Genomic DNA, 15,000 nt, shown 5'->3' on the forward strand with positions numbered 1-15,000 from the left:
CTGCTTTTGTCGGAGAGGACAAAATAGCTTGCGTTGACTAACTATGACATATATCTTGCTAATGATGGTTATTTGCGATCATTTCGAAAGACAATATATTCTTTATGATGCCTTTTGATTATTATAGTGAACAAATTAAAAGCCGTTTTCCTCGAAGCACGCATCGATATCCCCGTCTATACGCTCGCGACAGATCGGGGAGCTGTCCGAGGTCCTGAAAAGAACAAGCACGCGCGCACCGCTGAGCTATGTGTTGTGGCCGCGCGGGGAGGTGGCTCGGAAATGTCCCAGCGGCAGCTCCTGTTCGGCTTGCAGTTAGAATTTCAATTCTATGGGGATAGGAAAGCGTGTGTAAATATACATCCTGTACGCCCTCTCTCGCCATCTCTTGCACTAATGTTTACCAATAACATAGTCATGCGTACAGTAACATTATTGGAATCATCATAATCGGGAGCTATTAGCCAGGCTAGGAATAGCTCTCGCCTGTCCCGTTTCCCTTCCACCATAAATGAGTGATCTTTCATTCTCATTATGAAAGTAAACAAGCGGCGTTTCTTCGTGTTCAGACCATTAACCTCACTGTTAGAAGCATGTTCAGAAGCGCGTGAACTGTATTAAGATGAAGATGGCCGAAATAATGACATTTAAAGATTTTAATGGTCCAATTATGCAGACAGCTGTTGTGCTGCATAGCAATGTCGGTTCACAAGCAGTTTCCTAGCAACCAGAGTGGTTACAGTGCTGAGTGGTAGCCGACAGTTGCTCTTTACAGAGTACATACAGAGTACGTACAGAGACATAGATTCATACAACAAACCTGAATACTGTACATCAATCTATTATTGAATTTGTATTATCCATTGCATGCTTCTTTTGTGTGTGTATGTGTGTGTGTGTGTGTGTGTGTGTGTGTGTGTGTGTGTGTGTGTGTGTGTGCGTGTGTGTGTGCGTGTGCGTGTGCGTGTGCGTGTGTGCGAGGTCCGTGCGTGCATGCCCTCAAGGTCAAATATAGAATAACTATGTTGTGTATTCAAGAACTGGTACAACATGAATTCAATTGACTGGTTTCCATCTGAAAGGTTTTGCACTAATCATTGTACATGCATCATTTCAATTAATTCATTATCAGGGGAGGGAGAGGGGGGGAGGGAGAGGGAGAGGAGGGCAGGAGAGGGAGAGGGGGAGGGAGAGTCAGGGGAAACAGAAATCCAATCCTGCCTGTCTGAGTCTCAGAAAGATTGAGCATTAGACTCTTCCAGTAATTGGAATGGCACCAAGAGTAAAGCCTGCCTGATTTAGGGACAGCCTCTAGGCTTGATTTAATACGCTCACCCAAAACTACACATTCATCTTTTTATCCGTCTCTTTCTCTCTCTCTCTGTACCTCTCTCTCTGCTCCCCCCTCTTACCCACCCCCCCACCCCCCTCACCATCCCCCTCTATATGTGTGCACCACCATGTATCCCCATCTGAACTCCATTAAAGAGCAAATGCCACATTTCACAGCATTTACTTTACTTTTGACTCCGTTACCACCAGCCATTTTGCTAAAGGTCATGTTCAAACACTCACAGTCATGCTGCTCATTAGCCCTACATGTCTAATAATGTTAGAGACATGCCCTGTATTATTAGAAACGGAAGAAATCTCTCCAGGCTGGAGTTAGAGGAAGGGGCAGACTGAACAGGTTTACCCTGGCCAGGGTGCCCTCTCCCTGGGCTTGGCTGGTGCTCAGCCGCCTGACATATGGGCAGCCTGGACAATCCTATTACCCCCTGGGATTTTAGCTACTGTAATGCCAGTGGGTTTGTTTTGGGTAACAGAGGGTCTGTTATGGGTTCTTAGGAGCATCTCAGGAACAAAATAAACAGTGAAATTAACAACCAAGAAGGGGGTGGTTTGCATTAAGCATATAGTGTGTGTGTGTGTGTGTGTGTGTGTGTGTGTGTGTGTGTGTGTGTGTGTGTGTGTGTGTGTGTGTGTGTGTGTGTGCGTGCGTGCGTGCGTGCGTGCGTGCGTGCGTGCGTGCGTGCGTGCGTGCGTGCGTGCGTGCGTGCGTGCGTGAGTGTCTGTGTCTGTTTGTATGTATGTATGAATGAATAAATCTCATCCTTTCCCCACTGATTACATACACCTTTGGTGGTGTTTTGTGTTTTACAGAACATTAAATGTATATTCTACTGAATTACCTTATGATAATAGTGCAATGCTATGACTACCCAGATGGCCACAATTATTAGCCATGTAATTTTGACTGACATTATTTATGTATGACAGTGAACAGCTTCATACATTCATTTTGCAGCTGTTGCCCAATAGATTGCCTTTACCGTGTGTGTACGTGCGTGCGTGTGTGCGCACGCGTGTCTGCATACGTGTGTGGTTGTTTGGTATGCAGAGAGTATCTCCACCTTTCCTAGCACAGGCATCCCCAGGTCAAGCAATTACAGCTCATCAAGGAGAGAAATTGGGCGTGACTAAAATATCATGGCTGTGTGATTGTCCCCTTGTTTGGTGGGCAGAGCCTAATTCAACCCACTTTGTCCAAGCAATTGAGGAGAAATAAGGACACGCTCTCCAATTCTAGAGGCCCCCAGAGCGTTTTCTCTACGACTGACACACCAGTGCTGGGGTGCAGACAGGCCTGTCAGGATGTCTGCCCTGGAAGTGGCCCTGCTGCCTGGAGATGGTGTTTAATAGGAGAGGTGGTAGAACAGGAGAATGACACGAAGAGGGGGAAGAAGGAGAGAATGACTGGGAAAGAGGGAAGAAGGAGGGAATGACTAGGAGACAGGAAAGAAGGAGAGAATGACTGGGAGAGAGGGAAGAAGGGTAGAATGACTGGGAGAGAGAAGAAGGGTGGAATGACTAGGAGAGAAGGTAAAAGGAGAAGAGGGTCAGAAAGAGGATAGAAGGATAGAATGGCTGGGAGAGATGATAGAAGGATAGAATGGCTGGGAGAGATGATAGAAGGATGAAAAGGGACGGAGGATAGAGAGAGGCGAGAAAGAGGACAGGGGCAAGATGGTAAGGCTGAGGAGAGAACCTGGAAAGAAAGGGGGAAAGGAGAGAGGAGAGAAGGAGAGAGAGGCAGGACTGGGGAGAGAACGAGAGAATGGGAGAGGAGAGAAGGAGAGAGAAGGGGGGAGCATATGAGGAGAGAGATACTAAGAGGCAGGGCTGGGGAGAGAATGGGAGACTAAAGGAGAGAAGGGGAAAGGAGCAGATAGAAAGGGAGAGAAGGGGAAAGGAGGGAGAACTGTATGTCATTAGAACAGCAGCATTGATCTCAGGCTCTGGCTGCTCTTTCCACTCGTTTTCATTATACAGTCAAATGCCCTAACACTGCCTTACACTGCCACCCCCCCCCCCCCCCCCCCCTCTGTTTTTTTCAATCCTAAACCATCCAACCACAAGGTTTTTTTCTCTCCACTGATTCTTCTCATTCTATTGTCTTGGCAATTCTAATTCATTTCAGTTGTCGGTTGTAATCCATGTTTTCCATCAGCTTATGCAATTATGAGCAACTACCACCCTGACAACAACTGCATGTCTTTGTCCCACAGTTTAAACAATGATAAAGAGGATTGTCTCAGGGAGCTGCACCACTGACCACTCAGACAGACCTGAGAAGTTAAGCATGGGAGGATTTCACTAAGATTTCACTTGAAGAGTGTGTGTGTGTGTGTGTGTGTGTGTGTGTGTGGGGAGGGTTGGTATGCAAATATGAAACCATCCCCCCCCTTGCATCTGAACACGGACTTCCCAATGCTCCAGTAGCTGGTATTATCATACCCTGCATGGGTAATACCCTCTAATGTATTCAGATGGAGGTTGAAGGGTGATGGGGTGTAAAATAGCATGTGTACGAAGGACATGTTTCTGCTATGAGGAGCCTGACTCTCTCACAGCCAGATCCCCATTAGCAGTAAAGCAGGGGATTGTATGTGCACATGGGCCCGTGGAATGGATTAGATGTGTAATTCATTTAAGGAGAGGGACAATGGCACCAGATCTATTTATTTGTAGTGCCTGGGCTCTTTGAGGGGGAAAAAGTGGGTCAGTTGTGGGCGAACACATCAGGTTAATGTGCACTACATACTGTACATATCAGTACACACACACACGTACAAACATGTGTAAACACACACACACACACACACACACACACACACACACACACACACACACACACACACACACACACACACAGTATACAGTATAAGTGTATCAGAGAAAGTCCTTTCTCTGATGGTGTATGTTCTTAAACTCAGCATGTAAGTCAGATCTTTCTAGAATGATGCTCCGACAACAGCTCTACTAATCTAATTAATCAGCGTCTGCTCTCATCCCCCACTTCATCCCACCTCTCTCTCTCTCTAAGCCTCTGTCTTCCTTGCTTTCTACAATTCCCTCTCTCTCTGCCCTGTATTCTCTCTCGCTCTCTCTGTCTCTCTAGTGATCAAACCTTCTCACCTCCCTGTGCATAGATACATATAGCTCATACAATGTGTCATCATGTCATCTGCTTTAGAAACAGAGTAGCTAAAAGCGTCTGCCTGTGTCTTCTCTCTCCCTGCCTGCCCTTGCTAAGAGCATTTCCATGTTTGCATGCACTGTGCAGTGTTACAATATCAGTCGCTAGTCACTGAAAGTGTCTGATGGTGTCTGACAGGATTTCTACAAAACACTGAGAATCTGGAATTGCCCCTATCCCTGTGACAAGAATGCACACGCCTCTGTACTATTGGAAGTCTATGAAGTGTTAGTCATACACATTAAATTAGTCCAATGTTACCCGGGTTCAAATAGGTTATAGCACAAGGCTACACCATGGCAATTAAGGCTTTGGCGCAATGAGCCATTTATTAGCGTTCTGAATGTCAGCTGATTGTCAGTACAGTAAATTGTTCTGATTTGTCAGTACAGTAAATTAGTTCTACCGCACCAGCCACCATGGTGGTTCGAGTAAGCGTCACAGCGTCGTTTGCTGCTTCCCGCGGCACAATATATGGGAGGAGCCCTTTTTGGGTACTGCTCCATATGCGCTACAGTGAGTCAGCTGAGCAAGCCACTGAATGAAATCAGAGGTCGGTCTGTTCAAAAAGAGGAGGACGACTTGGCCACAACGAATGTTAAGAAGTCACTGTGTCATTCTGGAAAGGAACGAAGCTGCGAGGAATCTGGCACAGAAACACTGGATTGATCGAAGCAGGCTTGACGCATAATCCCGCCCCGCGCTCATCGCTTCGGGAGGGAGGAATCCAACCTGCGTGCACTCAGTTCCTCCGTGGAAGAGATTTACCGGGAGTTGGCTCACCTACACGGCTTCATACCGGCGATTTTTTATACACAGCGTTTTCTCTGTTACATTGCCCTCGCGATGTAAGGAAGGGTGCGCTCTGTGCAGATTTTTTGATATTTTGGAAGGTCAGATTATAGCCTATAGTCTCTTCTAACTAGGGAAGAAGACACTGCCACCTATGCGCTATAATCACTCTAAATCTACTCACTAGGCCTATAGCGACACTGTTGGAGGCATCGCTGTCATCGCGTAACTGTCTCTGATGCGCCCCGAGGTGTGGACAGCACCTGCCAACATTACTATTTGATAATTCTGTTGAATCTACCGGAGAATTGGAGTCATGACAAGCCCCCCGCTGGTCTCGCGGCCCGCCTGCTGACGGTAACGGGCAGGATGGGAGTAGGTCTGCCGGTCTCAGGATACCAAACTAACCGATTTATCAATGGAGGAGGAGAGTGACGCCCGGAAAATCAACAACAGCTTCCTACGCGACCACAACTATGCAACCGAAGGTATTTGACATAAAAGCGCATACAACACCCATTAAGCATAACCTAAATCAAGTCAAGTGTAGACGACTTTACGCATCTGATGGATTGATTGAATAGCTTCCTCCACATGTCCTCTGTGTGGCCCATAGGTGATCCACATAGTGTGCTCTAAGCTCTGTGCAGGTCATTTTTAGGAAGACCGTCTTGGAGAATGGAGGAAAAACACCCCTGATTTTATCTGCGCAATTGGGGAGGGAGATACACCCAAATCCTCCCTGCTCCATTTGAAAGATTAAAAGAAACAGGTCTACAGTAATTCAGTGGCTGGTCTGATTTTGAGTTTGTTCTGGCTGGCACAGACAGCAGCCTTTAATGAATTAGAGAATGGATGGTGAAACATAAATAGAGTGCTTGTCTGATAAGCAGTAAAAGATAAATGATGCTGAGGCTTTTTCTCTGTCTCCCAGAGACAAGGATGGTGCAATGAAATATGAGAGCTGTGTGTCAGCATCACTCTCTGTGCCAAGCACTCATTCACTCATACACACACACACACACACACACACACACACACACACACACACACACACACACACACACACCGTTCCCAAACTAGAAACAGGCCACATGCTAAGACTATTGTATAACACAGTGTTCTAATGGTGCTAGCTCCCCCACTCATCACATGGATAGCTTCCCTAAGCACTTAAGCATCCTACACACTGTGCCAAGAGGTCTGGATCTATGGCACAGGAGGTAGTGAGCTGACTGGTTGGGTAGCTGCACCAGGGGAGGCTGGTGGAGGTAGAAATCAGAGAACGGGCTCATTGTAATGCACGGAACGGAATGAGGAATGGTATCAAACACCGATTTCCACCTCCACTAGCCTCCACTGAACTGCAAGGTTGCTCCAGTTGAAAGCCCCACTCCCTATCATTGAACAAGTTGATCATTTAATGAGACATTATGGTTCCTGAAATATCGCATTGGGTTCGGAAGCAGGCATCGCCAAGATGAAATGAGGCTAAGAGGCCAGCCATAGAGGTTTTCCAGGCATGAACCCATTAGGCATGACTATATGCTTGGGGGGGGGGGGGGGGGGGTTGATATATAAAACATTGTCCATGTCTATTGCTCTACACTATTAGCTCAGTGTGTATATTCTCTTTCCAATGACCAGCTCCTGATTAGCAGGATGTTATCTTTTTGATGGTTCATTGATCCCCATAGTCCCATGTCCATGTGATTCTATTCTCTGCCCCCTGTGCTATACCTCTCCCTGTCCACTCATGTGGTAATTGATCCGCATTAGAACCGTGATTTACAGATATCATTAAGTCCACCGACCGTTCTTGTCTGATCTAATTACCTCTGTAATCCTCAGTCACTGATCACAGGCATTGATTAAGCAGACTAACTGGTTTTTGCTGTTATTGATGCTGAGAGAGGATGGAAACTAGGATGCCACCCATTAATAATGATACAATGCAGCTAAGATGCTAGAAAACGAGTGTGGTCCAACTATAGTAGCCTAATTATCGTAATAATTCTATCAGAAAACTTAGTGTGATTTTTCAACTGTTTCAGACATTGAGTCTGCGATGGCAGGAGGGCAGCAGTGGACACTGCACGTATAAACTGACATCATTGAAGATAATCACATCTGATTCATTCTTGGCTGACATACAGACTCATTCTGCACCCAGCTTGTGTCCCCCGGGTCTAAATGAGTCCACTTCCCCTCTAAACACTGAGTTAAGATAGAGGACAGTTGGAGGGTGGTTGGGGGGGACTGCACAGTGGGCCAGCGCCACTGTTTCCTGCATCTGAAAACCTCCTCTAGAGGGACCAGCTCAGGTTTCAGTGGCCACTGCAGGATGTTGGAAAGTCATGGCTTAGAGGACAGACAAACAGGGGACGTGTGTGTATGTGTGTGTGTATGTGTGTGTGTGTGTGTGTGTGTGTGTGTGTTTGTCTGTCTCTGTCTCTGTGTGTGTGTCTGTACATCCCAGCCCAGCCCAGGACAGACAGACACTGCGAGGAGGATGGGGTTTAGAGGTCGTAAATAAAAGGCACCATCTCCTTAGCTCTGGAGGACTGTCTGGACTGTTCACATGGGGGAGAGCTCCCGTCTGGGTTTCTTTTATTGCTTTAATTTATGACTGATTGTCACGCCTCATATATATCACTCTGCTACCAGTGTGTATGTGTGTGTGTGTGTGTGTGTGTGTGTGTGTGTGCGTGTGTGTGTGTGCGTGTGCGTGTGTGTGTGCGTGTGCGTGTGCGTGTGCGTGTGTGTGTGTCCTAATCCCTGCTGGAGTGTATGACTGTCAGTCTGCACCCAGGGATCAGACGGCTAGTGTCTGGGCTCACCCACCATATCCATAAATTCACTTTTGTGTCTCTATGGACACACACACACACACACACACACACACACACACACACACACACACACACACACACACACACACACACACACACAGGTCCAAGATGAGGTGACATGTTGGAGAGTTCCCTCAGGCAATAGTTACCCGGAACAGCAGGACATTTTAATGATGTCACATTTAAATGATGTCACACACCTATGCACCAATCCCACGCCTTTGTGGGTTTCAGGGTTTTGTGTTGTGTGATTGTGTGTGTGTGTGTGTGTGTGTGTGTGTCTATAACACTATTACATCTGCATTTGTAACTTCCCCACTCCTGTGTAATGGAGACAGATAGACAGTTACGCGTAAGTGAGAGTTTTTAAGTGAAACAATCGTTCCCTGGAAAAACGAAAATTAGAATTCCAGCTGATTTGCATACAGCAGCCTTTCGCAGATGACACGTTGCTAATAGCGATAGGATGGATGGCGCTGCACTGTGTGTGTGTGTGTGTGTGTGTGTGTGTGTGTATGTGTGTGTGTGTGTGTGTGTGCGCTGAGCTGTACGTGTGGGTGGCGTCTGCTCCTGCATTTGTGCAGCGCAGGGTTAATGGACTGTAACTCGTCATCTAAATGGACACATATGACTTCATTTCAGTAGAACAGTGGGGATATGAAATCGCTCAAAAAGAATAAAGACATTTTTAAATGAGATTAAAACCTATCCACCAAATAAAACAACCTTTTCCTCTACAGTATGACCAGGAGCTTTGACCAGATACACATGGACTCCTGTTTCCTTTGAATGTAGCCATCGAAACGATGACCTTAAGGTCTACGGGTACGACATGTAATCTTGTAAACGGATGCGCTCACTACTGAGGAAAAGCTAGCCAGACATGGTTTACTGCTGTCCTCCTGAAGTGACCCTGACACACACACGCGCACACGCACACCCACACCCGCACCCACACCCGCACCCGCACACGCACCCGCACACGCACACGCACACGCACACACACATACACACCCACACCCACACACACACACACAGAGGCAGTCATTTAAACCCTAGGGTTAAGTCCTGTGTCTTTATTGCTGGTGATGATAAGAGATGTGGTGTCTGAGCCAAGGCAAACGCCCTCAGGCCTCACTTCAGGATCCCATCATAAAAAGCCTTCACCCCTCGTACCCCCAGGCTGCATTCATTATTCACTAGCAACCACTCAAAATGTTGTGTCTCGCCTCGATACATTGCAGAACAGATCAGAGGAAACAGGGTGTGTGTGTGTGTGTGTGTGTGTGTGTGTGTGTGTGTGTGTGTGTGTGTGTGTGTATGTAGGTGTGTGTGTGTGTGTGTGTGTGTGTGTGTGTGTGTGTGTGTGTGTGTGTATGGGATAAGGTTAGTGGCAAGCTTGGGAGAGTACCCACAGTCCTTATTCACCAGCTGCTTTCATTTTCCTGATTAGCTTTTTATTAAGTCTGCAGTGAAATTAAAAATTAATGTGGTTTTATTATAGAATACCCTTGGTATTTCTACTGTCGGAAATTACAGACATGTAAGATTCTTCCACGGCCATGGTCTCCACAACCAACAGCTCTGCAGTAGAAAGTGTTGCTATGACAAATGTGGAGCTCTGAGATACTCTTTGTAGTGCTAGCCTTTACTAGCCTAAAGGCTAAACAGTCTCTGACCTTTAATTTTTTCCATAAAGGGATACATTTTGTTGGGTCTGATAGAAGATTCCTGCATTCTTCCTGAAACAAATGTTGTACATAATGGCAGGCTTTTCAGTGGTAAGGTCATTTCACACAGGGACACAGACAGAGCACCATAGACACCTCCGATTAGATTCACTGTAACCTTTAGAAGTGGACTGTATTTATAAAAGTGAGATTGAACATGATGAATAGCACAGAGACAGGGTTGTTGTCTGGGTCATTGGTTTATCAGTTATGCCTCTCTCTCGCTGAGTTGGTCTCTCTCTCTCTCTCTCTCTCTCTCTCTCTCTCTCTCTCTCTCTCTCATCTGTGTTGTGTCTGTGGTTAGATTAGTAATTTGTTAATGAACTGCGAAAAGCAGAAAGCAGAGCAGTAACATGTCTCACCCATCTCAGCTTGAGGCCCTGGAGTCCTCTCTCTCTCTCTCTCTCTCTCTCTCTCTCTCTCTCTCTCCCCCCCCCCCCCCCCCCCCCCCCACACACACACACACACACATACACACACACACACACACACACACACACATCCTGTCTCACTCTCATGGGACCGATCCCCTCAGAAGTCAGGTTAATTAGCTTGTTCACTCCATTTGAAAGAGCCTTGATGCTCTCAAGGCTGGAATGCTGCCTTGTGTTGAGTTGAGTTGATAGAAACCCTCTATCATTCACCTGTGTACTGTATCAGCAGGTCTTATGTCTAATTAATTAATTATGTAATTTAATAAATAAAGCTGTAAAGTTATTGTATCATAATATTTTTTTGGTACATATTTGGTGTTAGGAGAACCTGTGTCTGTTTGTGGCTGTTAGCGTGTCACACACACAGGAGTGGGTGTGCGAATATGTGATGTGAGACTGTGTGTGACAGTACTGTATGTGTGTGTGTGTGTGTGTGTGTGTGTGTGTGTGTGTGTGTGTGTGTGTGTGTGTGTGCATGCATGTGTGTGTGTGTGTGTGTGTGTGTGAGAGAGAGATCCTGAATTATCCCCCAGCCTGATCCATTGACGCAGACAGCTCAATTCAAGTGCTGTAATCCTCTCTCTCAGTGTCTAGCACTAACAAAGCGTTTACATGGGACCATGCTGCCAGTTTCCCTCTCTCTACCTGGATTTACACCACACTTACGCAACTGGCTTTCCACACAGTCAGGCCATTTTGGGGCTGTGTGCCTTATACAACCACTCGATCAGAAATACCTTTTTACTGCTACTGTGTCTCTTCCAGAGTGTGTGTTTTACCTTGTGGGTGTGGTTATTCTAGTGTTTGTTTGTGTCTGCTACAGCTAGCCTCTGTTCAATCACGTATTGACCTAGTTACAGTATACCACCTGACCTCACCTCTCTACCCTCTCCTGCTCTGTTATAGATGATCCCAGACTAGCACGTTCTCAGCTTTATTTCATTCAGACTGGACAAAGAATAGCAATCTTTTCATGTGGAACTGCTTTGAATGCAACACTCTGTGACTACATTCTGTATCTCTCCTGGTCTATCTGCGTCTCCCTCACATTCCAGCTGCTCATTGTAGAAGCAATGCATAATATATGTCTCCTCGTTTTAAAATTCATATTCCATGCCAGAGGTTTTTGTGTGAAGGGCTTTAGAGATTTAGCCTGCACATAACACAGCTTTAAGGGATAAGGGCTCTACTGTATCCTCTCTCTTTCTCTCTCTCTCTCACACACACACACACACACACACACACACACACACACACACACACACACACACACACACACACACACACACACCCCTCTCGGCCCACCCTGGGTGCCTGTCCCGTCCCAGTGTTATTACTGGTGATGGATGTGTGTGTTATCAGGGAGCCTGTCTCTGATGCCTCTATAACCTTTGACCCTAGCTGTGTCAGACCTGGCTGGCTACGGGATTTATGGACTTTATTCAGTTACGATCTTCCGCAGAGGTGTGTGTGTGTGAGTGTGTGTGTGTGAGTGTGTGTGTGTGTGTGTGTGTGTGTGTGTGTGTGTGTGTGTGTGTGTGTGTGTGTGTGTGTGTGTGTGTGTGTGTGTGTGTGTGTGTGTATGAATGCGTATGTGTCCGCCAGACCAACAACTGGAGATGCATATGATCAGGCAGATCTCCCCTCTGCTGATATTAAACCCTGTATACCATGCCAGACTGCTACACTCAGCTGTAACAAGACTAGACAAGACTAGACAAGACTAGACAAGACTAGACAAGACTAGACCCCCCCCCTTCAAAATAAAGGACTCATGGAAATAAATTGGTTGACATTATTCACCTACAACCAGATTGACAACCATTGACATGCTTTTATTTTGTTAATTGGCCAGGCACCATGCACAACTGGCAGAATATTATGTTGTGTGATAATATCACAAAAATCATTTGCATCTGCAGTCACCGGGGTGGAACCTGATTTAATAAGAAGAGCACATCGGAATAGCATTCCAACTCATCCGACTAGGGGAGATTAGAAATGTGGTTTAAAACGTACAGTATTTGCATGAAGAAGAAAAAACTCATTTTGAGAGGAGTTCCGTCATCACAGCATGGCTGGGTTCTGCTTCGGTGCCCTCTTCCTGCCGCTTCATTCACAGAGATGATTGAAGGATGTATCCGTGTGTAAACTCGTTAAAATGCCTCCCATCAATTACTGTTGCCCCTCAGTGGCGTAATGTGTTAATGATGAGAATGAGAGTGAAACAGGGAGGGGGTGGGGGGGAAAGGAGGGGGGGGGGGGGTGGGGGGCAGGGATAAAGTGAGAGAGGCAGAGAACAAAAAGGAGGATAGACTTTGCTTCCAGAACTCTCGCTGCTAAGCCGTCTCCCTTCGATCCACACGAGTGACTGATGACTGATGGCATTGGTAAAGCAGACCGCTGTGCTGTTCTGTGTGTGTGTGTGTGTGTGTGTGTGTGTGTGTGTGTGTGTGTGTGTGTGTGTGTGTGTGTGTGTGTGTGTGTGTGTGTGTGTGTGTCACAGTGAAGAGGAGTGAGAGAACAATGTCAGTGGGGCACTCCGTGGTTGTAATTAGGTCAGAGTGTGTCTTGTCTGGGAAATGTCATTAGCCACCGTATTCTAATATGATTAGGTTTGTGTCCCCCCCACCCCCCCACCCCCCCACCCCCCCCCACTGCCTCACCTCATCATTGACACATGATGAGGAGACACACTCAGCTCAGCTTGAAGTCACATCAGTGCGCTGTGAGAAAAATCTCCTCTTGCTCCCCTGCATAACAATGAGAGGCTGGGAGACACACACACACACACACACACACACACACACACACACACACACACACACACACACACACACATATACTGTACATTCACATACATACTCATTACACACATATACATACACATGTAAGAACACACACTCTCACAAACTCTTCACCCCGAAGAGACGAATCAGGAGTAAAAAAAAGGGCTGGATGTTTAAACCCACAGCTTGTTATCTGCACTCTCCAGCACAGATTCTACCAGATGCAGTGTTGCACAGTATTGCAGCACTTTCACTGTCTGTTGAACTACTGCTAGCATCAGCAACTATGTCCGAGAGCTATCTGCACACACTCACACACACACACACACACACACACACACACACACACACACACACACACACACACACACACACACACACACACATACACACACACTCCAACTCTGTTAGAGACGGAAACAGTCTCCATGACAACATTCCTCTCATGTTCTCTGTGCAGCCAGTATCGGGTCCATGGAGGATGAGGGGGTAAAAAACACAGCCCCCCCTCTCCCCCTCTCTCTCCCCCCTCTCTCTCCATGTGGTGAGGCTATATGAGGGCTGAAGTCATTGCCATTGTATACAAGAGGGGTAGCTGTTGTTGTTGTTGGTGACCATGCGTTTTATCATTAGCCTCTTCTAAATGCCACGCTGAACACATGCATGTCTTTGAGGAGGAGAAAAGGAAGTATCTGAAAGGTTAGTGACTGTGATTGCCCTTCCTCCTTCCTCTCTTTCTGTCAAACTAAACCTCTGGTGACATTGAAAGAGAAGTGTGTGTGTGTGACAGAAGCTCATTTTGGAGATTTGTGAAGATATCTTTGGTGCTGTTTGATGTTGAAATGTCTCTTATGGAGCATCCAAAAAGACTGTGTCGGTAATCTTCTGGAACAGCTAATAAGCTTGATTGTTCGACTTTGATGATGTTCCAAAGCCTCAGTTCAGTTGGGGGTATATTTGTGATGCTTGTTACCATGTTTTTAATGTATTATACCAACTGCCAAATATCTAGGTCTGCAATGTATGTCCTGAGACTCTTCTTGTTGTGGATCTAAGGTGTCCGTCATGTCATGTTGTAAAGAACAAAAGGAAACAGTCTGGAGCTTAGGGAGTTCTGAAACTCCTGGGAAAAGGGCCTTCAATGTAGAGATGGAAATTAAATGGCTTTGTTAGTGTGATGGTGTGTTTTAGATGTCCTGCTGAGTTGATTTGAGGTACTGATTGGAGGACGATTGTAATGTAACTAGCTGCGATTGCCCTACTTTGGCCTGCTGATTGGCTGAGTTAGAGGAAATGATAACCCAATCAGCCAGAGGTTTCAGTTGCTTCACCCCCTCCTCCCCTATCTGGGTCACCAGTGCTGGAGGCCTCTCTGTGGGGTTCCATACAGGGTTTCCAAGATTTCATACCCAGTCAGGAACTATGAAAATAGGTCATATCTGGTTGTCATTGTACTGATGTGACTGCAGCTTGCATCATTCTGCACTTTCAACAAGATTTCTTGACAAATGACTATCGTAGTCGTACCATTTTTCACAAAGTCTCCTTGTTCTCTGACTAGTGTCCTCTAGCTTCACGGTTGGTCTCTCTTTGTTGACATGTTGTGTCTATCTGTGCTCTCCTGTGTTCCAGCTGACATCATCTCGACGGTGGAGTTTAACTCTTCGGGGGAGCTGTTGGCTACGGGGGATAAAGGAGGGAGAGTGGTCGTGTTCCAGAGGGAGCAGGAGGTAAGAACTCACACACGCACGCACACACACACACACACACACACACACACACACACACACACACACACCCACCCATTGTTTGGAAAGCAGGTACCCTAACCTGTGTGTCTCTTCTCCCCTCCCCCCGCTCCTC

The 15,000-nt window shown here is 46.5% G+C and overlaps 1 protein-coding gene across 2 annotated transcripts in view; it reads left to right on the forward strand.

Moving 5' to 3' along the window:
- LOC310816330 (serine/threonine-protein phosphatase 2A 55 kDa regulatory subunit B beta isoform) overlaps positions 1–15,000 on the forward strand; it is a gene marked incomplete at both ends in the record, with an annotated part of 33,975 nt that overhangs the window by 9,343 nt on the left and 9,632 nt on the right. Inside the window, 2 exons of one of the 2 annotated variants that reach the window (XM_083686472.1) lie at positions 5,751–5,820; positions 14,770–14,867. In XM_083686472.1, the coding sequence (XP_083542598.1) occupies positions 5,751–5,820; positions 14,770–14,867 (168 nt within the window). Of the gene's footprint in view, positions 1–5,750; positions 5,821–14,769; positions 14,868–15,000 lie in introns of those variants that run through there. The other variant, XM_083686471.1, reaches the window with a different exon arrangement.

Source organism: Argentina silus (assembly GCF_951799395.1).
Source record: "Argentina silus genome assembly, chromosome: 15".
NCBI classification, from domain to species: domain Eukaryota; kingdom Metazoa; phylum Chordata; class Actinopteri; order Argentiniformes; family Argentinidae; genus Argentina; species Argentina silus.